This window comes from Staurois parvus, unplaced genomic scaffold (genome assembly GCF_062004578.1).
Source record: "Staurois parvus isolate SC_StPar_1 unplaced genomic scaffold, SC_StPar_1.0 ptg003781l, whole genome shotgun sequence".
Classification (NCBI taxonomy): domain Eukaryota; kingdom Metazoa; phylum Chordata; class Amphibia; order Anura; family Ranidae; genus Staurois; species Staurois parvus.
This window is the reverse complement of record NW_028321577.1, coordinates 12,086-36,228: the sequence shown is the minus strand read 5'-3', so window position 1 is coordinate 36,228 and position 24,143 is coordinate 12,086. Positions and strand designations below refer to the sequence as shown.

General features: G+C 39.5%; 1 protein-coding gene across 1 annotated transcript; it reads right to left on the bottom strand.

Moving 5' to 3' along the window:
- Positions 1-998: 998 nt before the first annotated feature.
- On the bottom strand, positions 999-24,143 carry LOC149427421 (protein lifeguard 4-like). Its single transcript, XM_089668059.1, has 7 exons — positions 23,962-24,143; positions 15,895-16,003; positions 14,168-14,273; positions 10,837-10,870; positions 10,606-10,723; positions 6,379-6,424; positions 999-3,796 (listed from the first exon to the last, which is right to left on the bottom strand). The coding sequence occupies exons 1-7, from the start codon at positions 24,053-24,055 to the stop codon at positions 3,590-3,592; spliced, it is 714 nt and encodes a 237-aa protein (XP_089524185.1). The 5' UTR covers positions 24,056-24,143; the 3' UTR covers positions 999-3,589.

The following is a 24,143-nucleotide window of genomic DNA, read 5'->3' as shown; positions in this document are numbered from 1 at the left end:
AAACTCAAAGCAGAAACGGATCAAAACGCAAACTGCATAGGTGTGAACCCAGACTTATGACTGTAAAATATCTGGCACTGCTGCACTAAAATGCAGACATGCATTTCATTGCAGTGCACCATGCCGAATTGCACAGCAATGTATGGCAGCACATTGCATTGCGGTACATTAGCACGAATGAAGTGTACAATTTGTACACTTCACATAAAGTGTGTACAAAAAAAAAAAGGGAGCAGCGTTAAGCACATTGCCCCCTACCACAGGTGGAAATGGAGAGCTGCCGGAGTGGTAAAACACTCAGGCAGCTCTGTGTTCCCTTGTAAACACAGCCTAAAAAAATGTACTAATTTGGTTCAGAGTACTGTCCTCTGCTTTGCTGACCTTTGCTTTCCAAGTCCCAGTGCTGCTGTACAGAATATTGCATGGGGATGAGGAATGTACACTGGTTGCATTACAAAAAAAAAAACACATTACGTTTTAATGATTACACATTTGATTTTAAATTGTATATTTTTATAGTTGGTTGTAGGTGAGATTTAAGTTTGTCTCCCAAAAACGAAGCTGCTGATTATGAGTATTAAGTACAGGCACCTAATAGCAGCTTTCAGTCTCCCTGCTCAATCCAAATGTCAAGCCATTGGAGCTTTTCTACCCCTTCCAACATCACTATTAGCCAGTGAGGCAGCCCATCAACGTGATGGATCAAATTTCCAAAGTGCAGATTGATTTTTAAATATGTCAGTGGGTTTTAAAGCTTAGAATGTGTTCAAGACCATACAGGAATAAATATAGGCTGCCGTGCCCACGCACACGTGGGCTTCACAACCTGCTCAAGTGTGAACCTAGGCTTAAGCTGCAAGGGTTCCTAAATGTAAAACAATGAATAACTGTCAATATACATACCATAAATAAGCAAAACAGTGCTACAAAATTACTGCAGGATGTTTACCAAATTTAAGTAATTTTGAAACATATGAAAAAATTCACACAAAAATACATAGATTCATTATGTTTTATTAAAAGAAGTTAAATTACTCGATGATCAAACTTTTAATAGTAACACATAAAAATACTGCATATGTTGAAGAACAGTGAAATTCATTTTCCTTTTGCAATTCAGTGATCTTCAAGGAATGACCACTTAAATACTGGACAAGGCAGGGGCAAGTAGTATCCTGTGAAATCTTACTTTGTGAAATAAGGCTAGGTTCATACTATGTGGGGTGGTTGCAGGTATCGCAGCTACTCCAGCACCTGCAACCAAAACGTGCTGCCCTGTAGAGATGTGCAGGGCTGCCAATCATTCTTAACGGCACCCCCAAGCATCTCAACTGCAGGGAAATCACATGGTACACCATGCAATTTCCCAGCTGCTGTGTTTCTAAATTGGTGCATGTACCTTTTTTTCTGTGGGGAAAAGCAGACATTGCAGCCCATTCAAATGAAGAGGCTGCCATGCCTGCGCTAACGCGGCCTGGCAAACCAGCACAGATGTGAACCTAGGGTAAAAAAAGATCAATTGGAATAACTTTTTCTGTAAACTTGTTTGACCATGTGGGTTAGACCTGTACTGAGAAAAATATGGAGGCTGCCATTGTTAACTTCGTGAAATTGCTAATTGCCTGGCTATCTCTAGCTGTAACTTTCCGGTCACTAAGTTTTCCCAATTGATATTTCTATCCATAGCCATAAACATGCATATTTAAATAATTTTCTCATACATATATTGTTTACAAAAAAGTATTGGTGGATTGCCCTTTGAGGTCTATAGGTAGCTTAAATTCTTGACTTTTTTTTTCTCTCTTTGAAAAACAAAGAAAAACATATTTAAAAGGAACCTGTAAGGACAGAAATATGGGAGCTGCCATTGCGGACCTGCTTGTCAAACTGTAGGCTCCCAGGCTGATCCACATTACTGACCCAGAAGAAGCATTAAGGAAGGACTATCACCAGAAGAAAAAAGTGGTAGTCAAAGTGGAGTTCCAGTTGACTTTTAAAAAAAAAAAAAAAAAAAAAAGCTACTCCGCTCCCCAAAGGTGCCAATTCTTAATTGGGAGTGGGGGACAAAGCCTTAAAGCAGAACTTTAAGGAGCTCCACTTTAAATAAAATTTAATTTTTTTTTTGTCATATGGACATTTCCATGAGTAGAGCCAGCACTAAGCCCCACCTTCACTGGCTACTAAATGATGACTATACATCCTAGTATAGTCCCTGCTTGTGCAATTGTCAGCTTGCGTTTTGTAAATTGTGCTATTGTCAGCTTGTGTTTTGTAAATGAAAGTGCTTTTCTCCACCTGCAATCATTCGCCATACAATCTGACAGCTTCTTCTCTCTGTTGTACTGAATAGCAGGCTGCAGCTCTGGACTCAGTATAAACTAAACAGGGATATGTGAAGACATGGCACTGCACAGCAAAGCAATGCTCTGTCTAGCAGTTTAGGTTCCATGTGTCACACAAAAACCAAATTATGTTGCTCAATATCGTCAAATAGTTGGGTAGTTGGGTGGGTAGTTGGGTGGGCAGGGCTAGCTACTGTTTTTGACAACAGCAATTCCTGCATAGATTTATAAGATGTTCACAGGTACCTAATAAAAAATGCTTGATCAAGGGCAATGACTCAATATTAAGTGGTTAAACTCAAAAGGTGAAACTCAAACAGACCAACAATGACAGCTCTCATATGTCTGTCCTGACAGATTCCCATTAGCTTTCCTAATTGCAGTTTGTGCATCAAACACATACACAAACCAATACAATCCATTAGGCATGTCATATGCAGTGTAAACTAAATCCGTGCAAGCAACATCTAAGGAATTTTATTAGACTTTAATTTAAGAAACCTGTACCTTGATTTACTGTCACCAAGAGAGGTAATCAAATTATTTTCCTAGCCTCAATAAATGTATACTGTTGTAGGTATAGAAGCATATTGTACATAACGCTTCAGAGCAGAAGCTCCTGTGTATCAAATTAAGGTTTGTCTTCATAAGATAAAATGGCCAAAATAGCCATTTTGATTTTGAGATCTGCAAGTCTGTACATTGGAATGCTTCACACATTGCTGGCTTTAAGGCAAATGCATATTATCCCAGTGTGATTCTCAAAGCCAGCAGCTAATTGAAATTTCAGCCATCAAAAAATGTGTTATTTTTAGGTGGGCTTAAATGCCAATACAGTCTTTTATGCAAATTAATTACATTAAAGATCCTGGGAAATATATTGTCGTTTGCACAGCAGAACATAATAAAAATAGCAGAAAATTGTTTTAATATAATTTCCCCTCCACCATCAATATATTTGTATTGTGGTACAGCTGCAGTAGGAAAAGTGCAAAACTGCCTAGGAGGTATAAACTGAAACTAGGTTGACTGAATGCATTTTGATGCTTTAAAGATTATATATTTAACTACTCGTGTGCAGTCTTGTCTGTTTTATCCTGAAATCTCCAAATAAAATCTGCAATAAATATCCTCCATAAAAAAAAAAACATTGATAACTCAGCATGTTTGGCTAAACACCAATGGAATCATTAAACTGCATTTTTTGAATTTGGTTTTAATTCTAAAGGATAACAAAGCACTGCAAGTTATTTTCTGTTTACAGCTTCTAGTAAGCGTAAAAGGTGAAGGAAGAGATTGATGACATCAAGATAGAGGTTGATGGAAGCGAGAATGTGCTCCTCTGGGGACAATTTGTGCATCAGCAAATGAGTATCATAGATGATGAATCCACAAAATAGCAAAGCTCCACCGGCAGCTAACACGATCTCCAAAGTCTCACTATAAAAGAAAAACTGGCAAAAGAAAAAAACAAAGAGTGAGAGTATTGCAATGACCACAGATGCATAACTAAAACAACGTTCAAGCAACTATTCACAAGATAAAATGAGGAAACCATAAGTAGAAGGAAATAAAAAGTGCATCTCCCACCAAAAGATTTTACTGCTCTATGGCAGGGGTTTTTATACTTTCCAGAAGGGCCATGTGCACATTTGGCAAATATTCACAGACAAAAAAAAGTTTTATAAATCAATGAATAAAACATATAAATTAATATGTTTTACTTTGATCTCTTTTGGAATCAGCATGTTATGATTTGAAACAAAAGATAAAAACTTCAGTGAAACTAAGCAGTGTCCATTTACACCAGAGTCCCCACCAGAGCCCCCCTACATTACAATCCCATCAGAGTTTCTCCTCCATAAGAGCTCTGCGATCCCCCCCCCTTTAATTCAGAATCCCAATCAGAGTCCCTCCTTTAGGTACCCTGTTTCCCCCCCATCTTACATCAGTTTGCCTTAGAAGTCCCCCCTTACATTAGAGTTCCGTCAGATTTCCCTTACATCAAAGTCCTCCATCACAGCCTCCCCTTACATCATGTCTGCATCAGAGGAGGAACCCAGACATAGTTGCAGAACGTATGCACTTCTTGAGCAGGCCGGATTTGGCCCTAGGGCTGTAGTGTGGATACCCCTGCTCTATTGGGTTCCATTGGGGAAAATTCTCCTGACTTTTTCTTGGTGACAACATTGTCACCAGGACAGGACCCTAAAGAATATCTCCAATAAGGACATAGATTAAGTATAAAAAAATAAAGGCGTCTTTATAGCAAAGAGAGGGCTAGAACTCCTGTCAGTGTTTTGTTTTATATGTCACCGGGAGAAGAATAGAGGGCAAATCTTCCCAACACAGTCTGACACCAACAGGGGACCACCAGCACAATACTGTATTTTGATAATTGTATGACGCTAATGCACGCAGTTTAGTACAGTCATTTTTTTTTTCTGTTTCAAGTGCCTTTTTTATATCTATATCTACATTTTCAGTGGTTCTCCTGGTGAATTGGATATAATCCAAGAGACCCGTCAAGCTTCTAGGAAACAATATCTGAATATGTTCATGTGCATAAATATTATATGCTGAATCTAAATCAAATTGTGGTAAAGTGATCCAAATATGATTTTATACAATGAATGAGATTGAGATATTAATTGTAAACACATTTTGTACAAATAAACTTTACATTTTAAAACATTACTTTTGTTTTGCCTTAAAACTCCCACCATGTCAAATTATTATAATGATTTAAGCTGAGCAGGAATGTGGCATACTTGGGCCATGTATATCTATCTTGAATGATAGGGGACAGAACAAACTAGAACACTGGCAGTGGTGTGTACATGGGTTATCTTCAAAGGGCATCTACACTGAAAAACTGGACATTAAAGAAGTACTAAACCCACAGCAGTAAAATCAGTCTATATACGCAGTATAGCATGCTTCATATACTCACTATGGAACCTAAGGGGTTACTCCTCTGCATTGTGTTAAAATGCTGTTTGATCCTGATTTCTCTGATCCTCCCCTTCTTCCAGTGCCCCTCTCTTGACTCCTGATAAGACATATCGTGTGGAGACACTCTGCACATGCTCAGTCTGGTGTGTATTGCTAGAGAGGTTTTTTTTTTTCCTTGGAAGAGTGCATGTGATCAGCACTATCCAGACAGAGGTCAGGGGTTCTGCATCTTCCTAGAGCAGAATGAAAACTCCTCTTCCAAGATTTAACCAGTGCTTGTCTGGACACTGAAAATGCTGATGATAAAAGGTATTTAGCCATTTATATTTTCTAAAATAATTGCATTTCCATGTTCTGTGTACTCTGGGAGACCAGATAAAGTGAATGCAGGGTCATGGGTTTAGTAACACTTTAATATATTGTAGCTTACCAGTCCTTAGATGAGGTGGCAGCAATAGTTTTCTTTTTCAGGCTTTTGTTCCCTTTATTTTCACCTGGCAATCCTGCAAATGACACACTCCCTCTCCACTCCTCCCTCGTATCTATAGTTGCCACTAAGACTGGTTTTTGTTGATCAGCCTTTGTTCATCTCCATTATATGGTGCATACTGAGATTAACAGTTTACACAAAATGAGATAATATGGTATTATTGTTAATTATTATTGTTTCATCTCACAGGAAGTCAAAAGGACACTGCAGTTCTAGCAAGAGCAACACATATTTTATGTATTTGCTGAAAATGTTCTTAGCCTGAAAAGTAAAAATGAACACAGCCACTAAATCTGAGGACTTGTAATCTTCCACATATTACATTTATGTTCTTGGGCTTAAATCCAGATGGCCAATATATACTTTATACAAATGATCATTGGCAATGTTAAAGTTTGTGTCAGATACTTGCTCCTATTATTGTATAAAGACATAGATACAGTTATCAGAATAAAACAATGTTTATCATAATGGCCCTTACATCAGGAAAGGTGCACATCAAGTGATACCACAAGTACTTTTAGACATGCTGATAATATGGTATAGGCCAGGAAGGAGCTTTTCTTACAAAAAAATAAAAATGAAGCTTACCCTAAGAAATCCAGCAAGGATCAAAATCCATAACCCAGCAAAGAGCCTACAAAAGTAAAAATATACAGTTAGTATGTTTGCAATGCTTCTTAGGGCTCATGTACACTGCAGCTCCTAAACTGATGTTCAGGAGCTGTTCAGCATTTTTTCAGCAGCCCCTGAACTCTCCCTAATGTTTTCCTATGTGTCCATGTACACTATGTCATTAACTGTAAACTCAACTGTCTGTAAACGACTGTAAACTAAACTTCCTGTAAACGACTGTAAACTCAACTGCCTGTAAACGACTGTAAACTCAACTGCCTGTAAACGACTGTAGTTTTTTTAAAACTTGTGTTCAGGAGTAGATTTTACCGGCGTTTCAAACGACAAATGCTTGTAAACACGTGTAAGCACGGTTAACCGCGTTTGCGTTTAGAAGCGTTTTTTAACTGTTCCATGTCCAGATGCTGTCCGGAGCCTTTTTTCATTATCAGAAATGCATGAAAAACGTTTTCCTAGTATTCAAATGGACCTGGTACACCAGCGCAGTCAGTTCCAGGTTTTGCGTGAAGGAAAAAAATGGTAGAACGTGCTGCGTTATGCTCATGATGGGATCCATAGTGAAGACAACCAGAAAAGACAGGTAATCTCAACACATACTGCTCTTTCTGCTTCTGCTCTCTCTATTCCCAAACAGAAAAGACAGCTAATATCAACGCATACTGCTCTCTCTGCTTCTGCTCTCTCTATTCCCAACCAGAAAAGACAGATAATCTCAATGCATACTTGCTCTCTCTGCTTCTGCTCTCTATTCCTCTCAAAATGTCTGAAATAGTTATTTACTATTTTTCAGTGCATTCTGGACATTTGGGAAAGTCTCCTGAGGTTATTTTTTAAAAACACTTCTAAACGCAAATGCACATAAATGCGGTATGCAAACGCGGCTAAACTGACATTTTTTAACGTACATTTTCCAGCAGTCAGTTTCCATCATTCAGCAGAGTTTTCCAAATGCTCCGTGCACATGAGCCCTAAGTCAGCCAGGTCATTGTATAGCTAGCAGTGGTTAGTCAAGTTCAATTGGTCTCTGTAAAGTTGAAGACGTTTTGTAGCTTACCCAAGCCACTTTTTTACTTATAACCACCACTAGATATACATTTATTACAGCTGGCAGTTTATGCTTTTTATTAATACCTTTACTTGTGCCATGTAGTAGCAAAGCATAACTTGGTATCAGTCCACAAATCACAGCAACTCTGTACCACTGAACTACAATAGCATAAGATGTAACACATGTGAAGGAACTACTGTAACTATCTTCCTATATCTGCTCTGCAATGTTAGGCTGGCTATATATAGTACTATCCAATTTTAGGTCTATCAGCATCTATATATATTCACTCGGGCAAGGCAAGGCACTGCATCATTGTTAGTATATATAAAACAGAGTGCACATTCAGATTGTAACAAGCGTGGCCAGCTTTAGTGGTCCATATGAGCTGGTTCTGGTAACACTAATGAATGTAGGATATATACATACACATACATACATACATATATATATATATATATATATACACACACATACACATACAATTTGTGAATAATATGATAATATTTAACAATCTGGTAACAGCTAAACATGCATTTACGCATTAAAAGGAAGATCCTCAGGATTGACAGACGTATTCTACAGTATGCTCATTCTATTAGAAAGACCAATACCAACTGTACCATAAAAACACTTTCACAAGCACTGTTGACCACAGAAGCTCTGGAAGATTTTTTCCCCCGTCATGACCAGGCCATTTTTTTTGCTATTCGGCACTGTGTAATTGCGTGGTCATGCAAAACTGTACGAATAAGAGAATTTATATTTTTTTAATATCATTTTTCACACAAACAGAGCTTTCTTTGGTGGTATTTGATCCCCACTGAGTTTTTTATTTTTGGAAAAAGAATTTTTACTTTGTTATAAAACATGTCCAATAAAAAATATAAAATTACTGTATAAATTTAGGCCAAAATGTGTTCTGCTACATGTGTTTGGTAAAAAAAAGGAAAAAAAAAAATACCAATAAGTTTATATTAATTGGTTTGTATGAAAGTTGTAGCATCTACAAACTATGGTATAAAAATTAGAAAACAGATCAATCCTGATGTGCTGACGACTTATCACATTTCTTGAGGCCCTTAAATTGCCAGGACAGTACAGTACAATTACCACCCAAATAGCCCCGTTTTGGAAAGTAGACAGTCTGAGGTATTTAGTAAGAGGCATGGAGGGTTTTTTTGACACTAATTTTTTGTCACAATTTTTAGAATAATTAAGAAATTACATTCTTGTCCCCAGAATTATTATTTTTGTACATACTGTCATCAGTGTAGTACAACGTCATCATATGACTGGTGTGACGGTGATCAGGGACACTGACTGGTGACGGTATGTTAAAATAAAAAATGTTTTACACTTTGCTGTTACAATGGTGATCATTATAACAGCTTTGAATTGTCATGAATGAATTTAATTCATAACAGAGGTGATTACTAGCGATCTGTGATTGGCTACAGCTAATCACATGGTAGAGGGTGCTGTGATTGGCCCAGGTACCATTTGGTAGCTGTGGGTCAATCACAACTTACTGGTAAAAGAAGCAGAGCTGTTATGAATGAGGTTAATTCAAAACCGCTTTCTTGACATTGTGATCATATGTACCGGGAACAGCAATCTGCTGGGTCCAGGATATCAAAAATCGCTTAACTGCTATAAGAGGATGACAGAAAGAATGGCCTAGGCAGGGTATATGAATGCATGCCCTTGCATGAAAGGCACATAGGTGTATATCTAGATTGGATATTAAAGCAGTATTAAACCCAAAAGCAAACATTTACATTATATTGCACTTTACCAGTTCTTAGAAGAAAAGAACCTGAAAAAAGAAAACTAATACAGCCATCACATTTATTTTCACCCGGTGATCCAGTTAGTAAGTCCAATTAATGCTGGCAGGGGTCCTTAAAATGATCAGCTTTTATTTATTCATGTAAACCTTTTATCTCAAAAGGGCTAAAAAATAATAGCTGTAACCGATTATAAAAGTATTAGCTGGCGTTAAGCTTCAATTTGTTAGTGTATTTAAATCATCCAGTACTTCTAACACTCCCCTCCCCCCAGACTAACAATAATGCTGTCCAAAAGGTGCCCCCTGTGATCCTTCATCCAGAGTGGAGGCACTCTAATACATGAGGTGTTTAACTGCCCAGATCACAGGAGAAAACATCAGGGAAAAAAGCCTAACCCCCCAAACCCTAATACAGCCACTACATTGAACGATTGGTAACCTGCAAATATATTCCATTTTTGGCTTTGGATTTAATAACAATGCTGGATGTGTGAGGTGTCTATATCCTTGCTAAGATATGAACAGAAAACTTAGAAATGTGAAGCGGACTCTTAGAGAGGAGCTGTCCTAAATAAATAAAAGTCAGCAGCTACAAATACTGACTGGTTCTTCCCTGGTCTTCAGGTCCCACTGTCATCACAGCCAGCTGCCCACTGCGCATGTGAAGGTCGCTCTGCACTTCTGAATGGGCCTGCAGCCTCCTGGGACTTGTCACGTGCACCAGGAGGTTGCTGAATGTCTACTTGGATTGCCTAGTGGGAGTGGGTATCCACTCCCTATAAAAAAAAAAAAATTCCAAAAATGTTTCAGGGTGAAGTTCCGCTTTAAGGATCTGTTCAAATACAGGTGTTTTGAATCGAGGGTGGAATCACAGTGATTCTGCCTGCAATTTCAAAACACACTGTTAAAAATGTCAGCTCGCACATCAGAGTGTTCAGATGCCATTAGTTTCAATGGCACCTAAAAATGTAGGACGATTCTGCCGCGATTGTTGCACGACAAATCACGGTGCAATTGTGCAAACCAAACTGTGTGAACAAGTCCCAGAACTTCTTTTGTGCGACATGCTTCACACAATTTGGTTTGTGCAATTTTCTTACGTTTGGCAGCTTTTAGAGTTCCAACCATGGCTTCAAATAAATTGGCTCATTGGTCATCATTAAATAATACACCAAATTTTACTTTCAGTTTGCCATCCTTGTCTCTTGTGCCAAGACGCAAAGAACAACAAAGAACAAAAATGTCACATGAAATTCATAAAACCAGTTTTACATGTTCCGTTCAGCTGCATGAACAAAAAACTGCAATCATATTGTTCCAAAGTGCCTGCAAACAAACATACCCAGCCCCAAACTTGCTGAAGTCTTTCTTGGTCTGGAATGTGTATGCAGTAAGGCCAAGGAACACAGCACCAGTCAGTATAAATGCCTGTAGAACCACAGCCACCTCATAGAACGTCACTGAAAAATACATATAGAGAAATTAGAGTAAACATACAATAGGCAAGCATAACTATGCAATGTGTATAAAAAAACAACAGCCATAGTTCATAAGCTAAACAAGAAACAATTACCTGCAATACCAACAGTAACAGCTTCCAGTAAAGTCTATAAAATAAAGATGAATCAGTCAGTAAATTCCAAAGTATCCAATGACTAATACAATGTATTTGCAGCTTGGTAAATGTCCAAACGTTTTTTTTAGTTAAGGACACTTAAGCCAGCAATACATGGGTCAAATTCCGAAAAAGAATTTTCCTTTTGAAAATCTTTTCTAAGAATTTTCGTTCGAATTTCGCACCATTAGTGGGCCACAGCAACAGCCGATTTTTTGAGCGACCATCGAATTTGAGTGATTGGGCATGTTGGCAATTTTTTGAAAAAGGAATAAACTTCTAATCAATGATGGGAGAATCATGCGTGAAGTGTAACTAAAAAAGAAATGAGCATGAGCTGTGACCTGAAAGGAAAACAAAATTGTTGACCATGAAAATTATTTTCTGTAGCAACACAAGGTGAAATGAAAGGGTTGGTTGATCAAATTTCGAAACCAATGGTGGCACCATCAGATAACAAAAACTTCTGATTTTCTAAAGAAAATTTGTTTGGAATTCGACCCATGTATGGCCTGCATTAGGGTGGATTTACTAAAACTGGCACACTCAGAATATTGTGCAGCTGTGCATGGTAGCCAATCAGCTTGTTCAGTTAAGATTTGACAATAAAACCTGGAAGCTGATTGGTTTCTATGTAGAGCTGCACTAGATTATGCACTGTGCGGTTTTAGCAAATAACCCCCTTTGAATCATAAGTTTAAGTGAGTATCCTGAAACTGAAACCATGGAGCATAATTCTCATCAGTCATCAGAACATTTTTTATGTGTTTGTTAACTTAAATCATGCCAGAATCAAACTCCCATTAGAAGGATTTTCTTGTCTGGCCTTGACATTTAACTGGTCATTAGATAACACAAGCTTGAAAGCTTTTGCCTATATACAATTTATAAGCCACGTATGAACCACAACATGCACATCTGCGGTTATACAGCTCATTATGATTTTACAACATTTTCTTCCTCTTACCCACATCACTCATTTAAAAACACTGACCTTAAGGAATATACACATAGTATATTTGGCAAAGTGTCTATTCTATTCTCCATAGGCTGTACAAGGACTCATACAGTATGGTTGTTTGTATATTCATTATAAACTGTGATCTGAAATGTGGACAATATTTCATAAGTGGATACATGTTCTTTGATTATACTTTTAAGCTGTGTATAATCTGCGTGTTGTTGCATACAAAATATCAATAAAGAACTGATAAAAAAAAAAAAATTCAAATGAACAATTATTTTCCCATTACAAACATATCTGAAATAAAATATAGATGCCAATTTGTGGCGAAACATGTTGGGCGGGGCCTAGACGATGATATCACACACAAGCCGACACTCGGAGCTTCAGCGTCTGTTATATGCGTGCTTATATTCCTCAGTTTGTGAGTATATGTCTATTTTAAATAAAATTTGCTTTTACGTTATAACACCACTGTGGCCTCTTGATCTTCTCCTCCAGAGGGTTTATTTTTCCACTACATAAGGAGATTCCTGCGGAGTCTTGACATAACATATGGAGGAGGTGTTGAGAGTATCCGACTACGGAGGTGAGAGTATCCGACTACGGAGGTGAGAGTATCCGACTACGGAGGTGAGAGTATCCGACTACGGAGGTGAGAGTATCCGACTACGGAGGTGAGAGTATCCGACTACGGAGGTGAGAGTATCCGACTACGGAGGTGAGAGTATCCGACTACGGAGGTGAGAGTATCCGACTACGGAGGTGAGAGTATCCGACTACGGAGGTGAGAGTATCCGACTACGGAGGTGAGAGCATCCAAATACGGAGATGAGAGCATCCAAATACGGAGATGAGTGCATCCAAATACAGAGATGAGAGCATCCAAATACAGAGATGAGTGCATCCAAATACAGAGATGAGAGCATCCAAATACAGAGATGAGTGCATCCAAATACAGAGATGAGTGCATCCAAATACAGAGATGAGTGCATCCAAATACAGAGATGAGTGCATCTAAATACAGAGATGAGTGCATCCAAATACAGAGATGAGTGCCATGAGTGAGCACAAAAGCATGTATTGATCTTTGGAAGTGAGATCAACATTTTTGGTAAGAGGCTAATTATTTATTTGGTGAAGGAATCATGGGTGAACACAAATTTGCTTTCAAGATTGAGTTTATTCACTGAAGATATATTTTTGATTGGACACTTGTTTACTCTTTATATGGTGGACTTTCTATATGGAGGATTGAATATCTGTTCACTTTTCATATGGTGGATTGCAATTATTTATATAGTTTATAAATCCTCTTTAGTGTCAGTGAATTTATCCAAATATATTCTTCAATATAATAGTCCCAAAATCTGATCCATAATCCTTGTGTACCTCCAAGAAAATGAAAATAAAACTAGATAGTGTATTAACCTCAATATATCAGTGATTAAATCATATATACATGTGAAAAATTGTGCAAACACAAAAAAACAACGTGAAAACGTGAAATAGTGAGGCACTCCGTGTACACTCCTGTATAATCACTTCTCGTTGAACACTCCGTGGACACTTCTATGTGGCTAAAGTAAATACCCTTACCCTAAATACGTGATAAAAAGCCTTCTAAGAGAATAATCCAGTGGGTCATCAATCATCAGGATTATCCCACAAACTTTATACCAGGTCCCAACAATGGTCTCTATTAGCTGTAACAAATCATGATCTTCTTCCTATGTAGTCAGTCTGGACAAAACAGTATCTTCCACAAACATTATCTGCAGATCTCTCCTATTCCACCAGAAAATGGGAATTTCTGTCGGACGACGAGTGGTGCCAGGAGATGAAATGGATACCCCGAGACTTGGGGTATCCATTTCATGTCCTGGCACCGCTCGTGTTTTCACGTTGTTTTTTTTGTGTTTGCACAATTTTTCACATATGTATATATGATTTAATCACTGATATATTGAGGACAATACACAATCTAGTTTTAATTTTCATTTTTTGGAGGTACACGGTGATTATGGATCAGATTTTGGAACTATTATATTGAAGAATATATTTGGATAAATTCACTTACACTAAAGAGGATTTATGATTTATATTTTTGGACTTTCAAGGGTGAAAGTGTGACTTTTAAGTGTCAATATATAGGATATTAATTTATTCACAAGTTTGTTATTGTTTTTGGATACTGATTTTGCATTTATCATATATTTATATAGTTTGTTTAATTTTTTATATATGAGGTATCATTTGTACATATTGAACCGGTATAGAAGGAGAGATGTGCACTAAGTGTTTGATTATAAAATGTAGACTTACAAATCCAAATAACAGATACAGGTTCACTGGATGTTGATGCCTGTAGATCGTCAGGGCGATAATTGTACCCAGTGATCCGATGGCACAGAGTAGAAGTAAAGCAGGGCTAGAAATGAAAATGCATAATCTGAGTTAAAGAGCTTTTCTAATTTACCTGTATATTTATTTAACCATCCAATCTAGTGTTGACTTTTTCAAAAAGATAAATACCACATGACATTGTAGTTATTGCTATACCTCTGTGAAACGGGGCTGTCTCCAGCAGTTTTCCTTCACGCTGGCACGCAAGCAGCTTAAGCAAAGCAGCATCCAATTTGTGTTTATTCCCAAGAATTTAGCAGCAGAAAACACCTTGCTTTTTGTGATCTGATCTCTCACACACTAGTAATTAATCAGTGTTCCTGCTTTGCAAGCTATGGTTTTTACTGCCCATGCTTAGTAATGCAAAAAATTACAGAAAAAAAATGAGTGGCAGCAAAATCCTACAGAAGTAAATAATCATTTGAAATATTGCAAATGTGCATTCTTGTTATGTCTTTAAGGGTAAGTTTCCACCAAATCTTGAATTCCTCCTAACAAATCGTAGGTGGACTTCCATTTCTTATAGCATCATTGCTGTATACAGTATCTTTAGGTACTGATCTCAGACTGCTAGTCCTCAAGATTTGGTGATGTCGCCACTGTTCTGCTCACTTGACCTTGGTGAAGAAATGCTTTACCTGAGGTCCTGCAGATATGCATCACTCTACTTCTGCGCCGTTCTCCTGCTGCTGCTTGAATATTCCTCCATCATTAGAGGAGCAGTTCTGACATGAGGAAGCAAACTTGCACCTCTAACAAGATGGTCATCTCCACACAGAGACACGGGGGCTGATTCACTAAAGGCAAAAAGACTGCTCACTTTGCAAGGAAATATTCCCCAGTGCTTAGTGAATGAGGTGAAACTCTGCTGACTGCCATCATCCAACCATGTGCAAGCAAAACTACTTTTTTTATACATTTTACTTGCACAAGCTTGGGTCTTCCTTGCAAAGTGAAATTTCACTACAGTGTATTTGCAAATCTCTGGCGAAAATTTCCTTTCAGAGTGCAGCAAGGTGTCAAGCAAAGCATGGTAAGCCAGTATTGGGGATGACTTGTCCTTTGCCCTCTACTTGCCTATATTGGGCTCACCTTCCACAGCTCAGAACCTTTTTAAAGGCATAGTTACTTACCACAGTTAAAGAACTTTTTAAAGGATAAGTTCACCTTTGGGAACATGTTACATGTTCCAACCATTTTTAGGATGAAACATGTAACATGTTCCAGCTGCTGCCTGCTGACATCTCTCCCTGTGACAGAAGTAAGGGGAGAAGTTCCCCATACTAGCTGTTACTTTTTAAAAATAGCGTGGCCATGCAAGGCTCTGTACCACACAGTTGCTTCATTCATTCACAGAGTTCTATGAATGAATGAACTACAAGTACCGACATCCTTTGTGGATGTCGGCTTTCAGCTCTCAATTAACTACCATGGCGCTGTTGCTGTCAGTTTAAAACTGACTATCCGTAAAGCTCCACAAAAAAAAAAAAAAGAAAAAAAATAGTAAATGCACATTTTCTAACCTGCAAAATTATTATTTTTTTTTTTAAAAGTGAACTTATCCTTTCACTTTGTCATCTGTGGTAGTTATTTTGACATTTGCATCCATGCAATTCTCATGTAGAATAACAAAAATACTACCCAACCTTTCATGAACAAAGGTCTTGATTGAGTCAAAATAGAGGAATACTGCAGCTGTCACAGTGGTCAGAAGAATTTGTACAGACAAAATAGAATAGACCTTCCGTAGAAAAGCTAGTTAGAAAGAAAAAAAAAATTGGTAAGTGTGGGATTACAGCATCAGTAAGAAACAAACAATACAAAACAGAGAACTCACAGACCATTCCTCTACAACAGAGTTTCCCAACCTTTATAACATGGAGTAACCCTTAAAATAACTTAGAAGTCTCAGGGAACCACTGACAAAAATTACTGTATCTACAGCTCACAGTACATTAGCAAGGTAGTAAGCAGGAAGGATGCTCCTTACGTTGGTCGTTGGTGGGTATAATGCCCTCTTTACAGAAATTTGAAAACATCATTGGTGTCAGTGGTTACTAATCTGAGAGGCAGAAATTGAGTATTGCTCAATAAACTCCTAGCAACCTCTGGAGGACCCTGATCGAGAAAGACTAGCTTTTCTAGGAAATGTTACTGTAGAGCATTGTAATTAGAACTTAGCTTACCAATACTAATAGAACGGATTTCACAATTTTTGTCCTTCAGTTCTGATATACAGTGCTAACCCACTTTTTCAAGTAGGACACTGAACAAGTTCAACTTAACTTATTTACCATAACTTGAGATACTTTAGTGTCAAACCCATATTGTTAAAAATAAATAAATGCTGTATTACGTGCTGTTTATACTCACTCAATCACTATGGGATTCATTTTGTTTTTTCTGTAAAAAACCTGTCTGACCCTGCTGCCCTCCACCTCCTGTCCATGTCCCCACTGCAGTTGGGGATTTTGCAGAGCAATGTTGGCTGCTAGTGCACATGCTCATTTTTTCAGTGTACTTTTACCCTGAGCATTTCCTCCCTATCACATCTTAGCCAACCCATGTGACTATAGAGTCAAACATATGGGTGTACACTGACTGCTGCCCCTCTCTGCCAATCCCTTCACTGGCTTTCACCAACTCAACGTTTAAAATTCAAAATACTAACCACAGCTTACAAAGCCAACCACAACACTGCCCCTAGCTACATCACCAACCTCATTCGCAGATACCGCTCAAATCACCCACCCTGCTCCTCCCAAGATATCTTCCTCTCTAGCTCCCTCACCACCTCCTCCCACGCTCGCCTCCAGGACTTCTACAGAGCCTCTCCCATCCTCTGGAACTCCCTACCACAGTATGTCCGGTCAGCCCCCACCCTGTCTGCCTTTAGGCGATGTTTGAAAACTCATTTATTCAGGGAAGCCTACCCCACCTCCGCCTAAGAACTGTACTTGAATCACCTCCACCATATCATCCCCTGCAGCTATCACCTACCCCTTCCTTTAGATTGTAAGCTGCACGAGCAGGGCCCTCATATTCCTTCTGTACTGAAATGTAATGTAATTGTATTGTCTCCCTTATATTGTAAAGCGCTGTGCAAACTGTTGGCACTATATAAATCCTGTATAATAATAATAATAATAATAATAATACACACAATGGTAAATGACAGCCCACTCCCTCTTTCCTCCTCCATTCCCACTAACCAGCTAAACACAATGGGGGGCAGGATATTATGTCTTGATTAATGGTGGCTTCATCTCCCCGTTATTCTAAGATGCAGGCTGGAGGGGCGTGACACAGCCTGTGACTGGCAGAAATCTGTCCACACCACATTATTGCCAAAAAATAATAAAGATTTTATTTCAAATATATAATTGTATGACAATTTAAAACAGTTTATTGATATTATATATTTTTACTCTGTATTCTAAAGGCTGTGTTTTTTTATTTTGAACATGTGACCAGCAGCAGAGGACTAGAAGCTCCTCCTACAGACAGGCTAGGAAAGAGCTGGGTCATGTGACAGCTGTATACCAATTCTGTATACCGAATAGGAAAAAATGTACTTGGATTTTTAATAAAATATCACAGTGCAACCATCCACAAACAGATAGAGAATGTATAATGTGAATTAAACAGTGTGTGTTTAGTATCACTTTAAGTGTATGTAAACCGTAACAATGTTTTCTTATTTGCTCCCTTTTGGTATGTTAAATATATCGTTAAAAGAGAGGTGTGGAATTTTAAAAACAAACAGTCATACTCACCTATGTAGATGCAGCTTCGGTCCCATGCTGCATCTGTCCCCTGCCGCCTCTAAGACTGAGAATTGAGCAATCAAAGCCCACTGATTGCTCAGTTCTCCGTCTCCAGTGAGCAGAGAGCCAATGACTGTCAATCATTGGCTCCCTGCTCTGCCCCTGCAGCGCTCACTGAAAAGAAGAGAATGTTGACCCTACTTCTCCTTTAAATGCATTGTTATATCTGTTTGAAAAAATTTAAAAAATACCTGTTGATCCTGCCAGCAATCTAATGAACTAAAAACTTCAAGTGCTGCACTTTTGTAGGAAGTGTTCTGTAGTCCTATTCTAGGGTGACAATGCTGCTGCTCTATAAATGCAGTACAGTGAGTGAGCTGTCACCCTAGGACAGGATGTGTGTTACTGGTCAGATCATCAGGTGAAAATCAAAAAAAATTGTTTGATCGATTTTTAAATTATGGCCTCAACTGATTAAACTATTTTTAGATCCTGGGCTCAACTGTTCAATCCATTTTTAAACAGTTGAGCCCATGATCTACCCTCCTCACCTTTAGGCGCACCCTGAAAACCCATCTCTTCAGGGAAGCCTACCCCACCCTCACTTAACAGCCGATCTCCTCCACTCCTCCTACCACTCCATGCCCTACAGCCACTTCCTCCTGTACCACTTTCCCCTCCCTCCTAGATTGTAAGCTCGAAAGAGCAGGGCCATCGATCCCCTCATGTTTTGCATTGTATTGGTATTGTTCTGTCACATTAGTACATGCTGTAATTAATATATCCTTAACCACTTCAATACCGGGCACGTTTACCTCCTTCCTGCCCAGGCCAATTTTCAGCTTTCAGTGCTGTCACACTTTGAATGGCAATTGCACAGTCATGCAACACTGTACCCATAAAACAATCTCCTAGATTGTAAACTCGAAAGAGCAGGGCCCTCGAACCCCTCGTGTATTGTTTTGTTACTGTATTGTCTCATGTTCTGTCCCCCACTATAATGTACAGCGCTGAGCAAACCTTTTGGCGCTATATAAATATTGTATAATAATAAATAATAATAATAATAAAAATAATTTAAACAGTTGAGCCTAGAATCTAGAAATAATTTAAACAGTTGAGCCCAGGATCTAAAAATAGTTCAGTCAGTTGAGCCCAGAATGTAAAAATAGATTGAACTGTTGAGCCCAGAATCTAAAAATAATTTAAACAATTGAGCCTAGGATCTATAATGGATTGAACTGTTGAGCCCAGGGTCTAAAAATATATTGAACTGTTAAGCCCAGAATCTAAAAATAATTTAAACAGTTGAGCCTAGGATCTAAAATAGATTGAACTGTTGAGCCCAGGGTCTAAAAATAATTTAAACAGTTGAGCCCAGAATTTAAAAATAGATTGAACGGTTAAGCCCAGGACCTAAAAATTATTTAAACAGTTGAGCCCAGAAAAAAAATTGAACAATTACCTCACTTGTTTGAAATTCTGTACTTTTACATCATATGTGAAGTAATATAATGCAAAGTTGGACACAATTAACTTATTTCTAAACAGTGAAAGAAACTTGGCTGCCTAAAGTTGCCCTGTCTGCAGGGAGATTTGCTTTCAAGATGTTTATCAGCCATAATTTCAAATTATCCATCAACATTATAAAAAAAAAAAAAGGATGTGCTATGCTGCTTAGTCAGTGTATCTAATACTGGCCACACACATAATGATCATTATGCAGTTTCTTATTTTGATAATGCTCCTATTAGGTTCCTTGCACACTGGCCCCTTCACCTGCTGCTGCCCCACCTGTTTTAGTGCGCCTGCGAGAGAAAGGTGCAGTGTCCAGCCCTGCTGCAGGCAGCCTGTCCAGTCAATGGCTAGCTGCAGCTGAACATTGTTCCAAATGCTCCCTGCAATTAGGGCCCTGTGCTTTCAGGCACAATGTTCAGGGATGCAGGTTTTCTGCGTTTTGGAACCTCGTCCGCACAGGGCCCTAGCACGGGTGCAGTCTGCCAAACACTTTGCAGCGGGGCTGGATGTGGCACCTTTTTCTCCTAGGACATACAAAGTGCTGGGAGGGATGCACTGCAGCTGGACAGGCATGTGGAAGGGGTCTTATTTTTTTGCCACAGTAACCTACACACACCTTATTTTTTCAGCTTGATCAGCGTTTCAAAAATGATCAAATTAAAATCAAAAGAGTGTACTGCATACAATGTCAGCCAAATCATTTGATCCTTTATTACATGTTTATATGTCCCAGAACATGCACAGTACAATTGTTACTTGAGAACAATTACCATCAAACCATGGCACAAACTACTTCGACATTTAAGAGTCAGTGCCACATACCAGGTCCCCCCTCCCCCTTCCGTCAGTCCCTTTCTATTACCTTTTCTCCCTATATTTTCCTTTTCTAATCTTCCCCATTGCTAGAAGCTGAACCCTGAGATAAGTAAATATTGTCTAAATATAAAAGTCAGGTGTATTTTTATTTGAATCCTGGTGTGCTGTATTTATTCTAGATCTGTGAAGTAATCCAGTGTGACACTGACTCTGTGCAGGAGCTGCTTGTAAAATAGAGTGGTCACCGCTGCTCTCTGCCCTTGTGTAGGGTGATTGGTCTCATCTCTGCCTCCACCTGTACTTTTCTGCAGGCAGCCTGTAGTGGGTGGAGCCTGCTGGGTCCCTCCCACAGCTCTGCTCTCTGCACAGACTATGTACAGTAATGTGGTGATGTCACTGCCACGTTTACAAAGTATTATCGGCGTTTGCAAAGGCATTTTGTGCATGCAAAGTGAATTTATAGCCCTCGTGGCTATTGAGGAACATATTTATATAAACATTTTTGTGCTTGAAGTTCAGTTTTAAATTCTCTACTAATTCACATACAGGGGTGTGGAAATTTTTCAAAAAACTACTTGTCCAAGGGACAAGAGGGTCCCAATCTACTTGTCCCTCTTGACAATCTGCTTGTTCTTATAAACAAATAAACACAGATTCGGTTAATCTTAATGTTAACTGTGTGCTGTTTTCACTAAGCAATGTACTGTTTTTTATTCCCTGCTTTGCAGGGAGACAAAAGCTGGCACATCACTGCAGAGAGCCCTGTGTTGGGAAAACCACACAGGGCTCTCCTGTCATTCGCTCTGCTGATCACTGGGTTCCGGCCATAAATCATTAGCCAGAACCCAGTGACTGGCATGTCACTGCTGGAACAAATGACAGCACAGCCGGGGCAGAAGGTGCACGCACCCCCTACCCGGAAGAGCCAGATTGCTGCTTGCCTGCAGTAGGGCTAAATAAAAAAAAAAACAAAAAAAAAAACCTGCCTGGCGCCCAGAACTTCATATCCTGAGCGTCGGGCGATATCATTTGTGCATCCCTGTGAAAGAAATGGTGGGCACAGCACTTCAGCCGCCCAGCCACAAACCAAATGCAGCAGAAAGTATTGTTCCCACTTGGACGCAAGCCCAAAGCAGAATTACAGCCTATTCGTTGCCTAGCCACCATATGCATGTAATGCGTGGTGGGGGTTCACTATGGAGGGACAGTGCATCAAGGTGGGGGCAATGGGAGATCCAGCAATTCTCATGCAGCCCTAGGCTGTGTGGCTATGGTAGGAAAAGAAGAAACTAGCCAACAAGCTCTGAGGAAGAGGCTAAGTCCTCAAAACACATCAGCCTGTTGAGATTTCATCATTCTGTACTTTATGATGTACTGTGGATTGGACTGTGCTGTTTCTATGCGATAAGCGTGTACTTTTAGCTCACTTTGTGAGTATATTACTTACTGTTTTACTTAATAAAGCCATATTTTAGGGTAATGCACTAGGCCAGTGTGCCCTCTGTTTTATTTGTTATTGTAGAATCCCTAGACTTCCCCAGTCTTGTGAGGGCAGCAAGGCGAGGGCATCCTAAGAATGCCAGGATTGGATTACAGCCTACTGACATTTTTGGTCCCACTCCACAAGTACAGGAGTATCAAAGTTATCCGGAGCTGTCAGCAAGCCACTCCACTGGTCCAGGGATTAAGTACAAGGACCTGTCTGATTTGATACTAGTTGAATGGATTGTTTAGGTGTGAACTCATTGGGAAATGGTGTGAACTCATATTGGGAAGTGTGAAGGAGATAACATAGTGTATGCTCCACTGTTCTGGGGATTTGAAATCCCCGCTGCTTTCTCCTCTCTCCATCCTGCACTGCCAGGATGAACTAGATAGATTGTAATTGGTCAGCACCGCCACATGGACGGCAGTGATCAGAGTCCGCCTAGTCCGTCCTGTCAGCACATCTACGTGAGGTCGAGCATCTTTATTTTTATCAAAACTACATAATATGAATTCACACCTAAACAAACCACTCAACAAGTATCAAATCAGACAGGCTCTTGTACTATGATTGATGGCAGATCTAAATCTGCCCATACACTATATAATCTGATTGTACAATCTCTTTTAGATTTACCAAAACTTGTAAAAGGAGGACCTGCCTTATCTGTTCAATCTGTATCCAATCAGGCAGGTTCTTGCCCTGCATAGTTGAAGGTAGATCTGAAGGAGGATGTACAACCAAACATTATAGTGCAGGGGTCTCCAAAGTTTCTAAACAAATGGCCAGTTTAGTGTCCTTAAGATTTTGGAGGGGCCAGACTGTGGCCAGTGAAAGCAGAAAATGTCCTGGCTTCAAAGGAAGTAAACAATGGCCCATCCTCATTGGCCTACCTTATTGCAGGCTATCCCCTCTTCAGTCTATCACGAATGCTGCTGCCAGACTCATCCATCTTATTAACCGTCCCGTATCTGCCACCCCTATCTGCCAATCCCTCCACTGGCTTCCCATTGCCCAATTAATAAAATTCAAAACATTAACAATAACATATAAAGCCATTTATAACTCACCAAATTACATCACCAATCTTGTCTCCAAATATCACCCAAACGGTCTCTCTACTCCTCCAATGACCTCCTGCTCTCTAGCTCCCTTGTCTCCTCCTCCCATGCTCATCTCCAGGACTTCTCCAGAGCTTCCCCCATCCTCTGCAACTCTCTACCCCAATCTATCCGACTATTGCCTACTCTGCTCACTTTTAGGCAATCTCTGAAAACCTATCTCTTCAGGGAAGCCTATCCTGCCTTCAGCTAATGATGGAATCTTCTACTCTTCCAACCAGTCCATCCCCCATAGTTACTACCTTTTGTACCACTAGCCCCTCCCTCCTAGACTGTAAGCTCCAAGGAGCAGGGCCCTCCTATCCCTCTTGTATTGAACTGTATTGTTGCTGTATTGTCTCCCGTTATATTGTAAAGCACTGAGAAAACTGTTGGTGTTATATAAATCCCGTATAATAATAATCATCATCATTGGCATCAGTGGGAGAAGTATTGCTCCATTGTTGGGGCCAGGGGACGGAATAGTGCCCCATCGTTGGTGTCAGTGGGAAGAATAGTGCCCTGCCAATGATATAATTGGCAGGAATAGAGTCCCATTGTTGGTGTCATTGGTAGGAATAGTGCCTTATTGTTGGTATCAGTGACAGGGATTATGCCCCGTTGTTGTCAGTGGTAGGAACAGTGCCCAAAAGGCTGGATAGAATTATTATTATACAGGATTTACAATATAAAGGGAGACAATACAGCAACAATACAAGAGGGTTAGGAGGGCCCTGATCCTTGGAGCTTACAATCTAAGAGATAGAAGCAAGCAAAGGGCCACATCCGGCCCCAGGCCACAGTTTGGAGACCACTGGTATAGTGGATGGTCAGCTTTACTAAATATAAAATTATTATTATACGCCAACAGTTTAAAAGAATTCCTCCTGTGTGAACCGTCAGTTTCAGGTTACAATCTATAGAGCCGGGGCAGTCGTTACCATACCAGGCTAGAAGACATTCCTGTGCAGTCATTGAGATCTGTCACAGATGGACACTTCATTGGACACACAGCTTCATGCTCACCCATACGGATGTGAATACTGGCCGAGGCGACATTGGACCCATAGTTGAAGTCATCTACGATGGAGGACCTGGGATACGGATCAGCAGACGCCATGATCACAGGTTACCTAGTTGACAAATACGGATTTTCCCAGCCCAGACAGGCTGTACACAGAACGGGAAGAACGGCAGCCAATAGGAAA

Bases quoted from the DNA above. Each gene is read 5' to 3' on its own strand.
- LOC149427421 (XM_089668059.1), bottom strand. From the start codon at position 24,055: ATGGCGTCTGCTGATCCGTATCCCAGGTCCTCCATCGTAGATGACTTC. The intron at 10,724-10,836 runs GTAATTGTTTCT...TGTATTTTTCAG, and splicing joins TGTTACTGTTGGTATTGCAG to TGACGTTCTATGAGGTGGCT. The intron at 6,425-10,605 runs GTATGTTTGTTT...TTACTTTTGTAG, and splicing joins TTCAGCAAGTTTGGGGCTGG to GCTCTTTGCTGGGTTATGGA.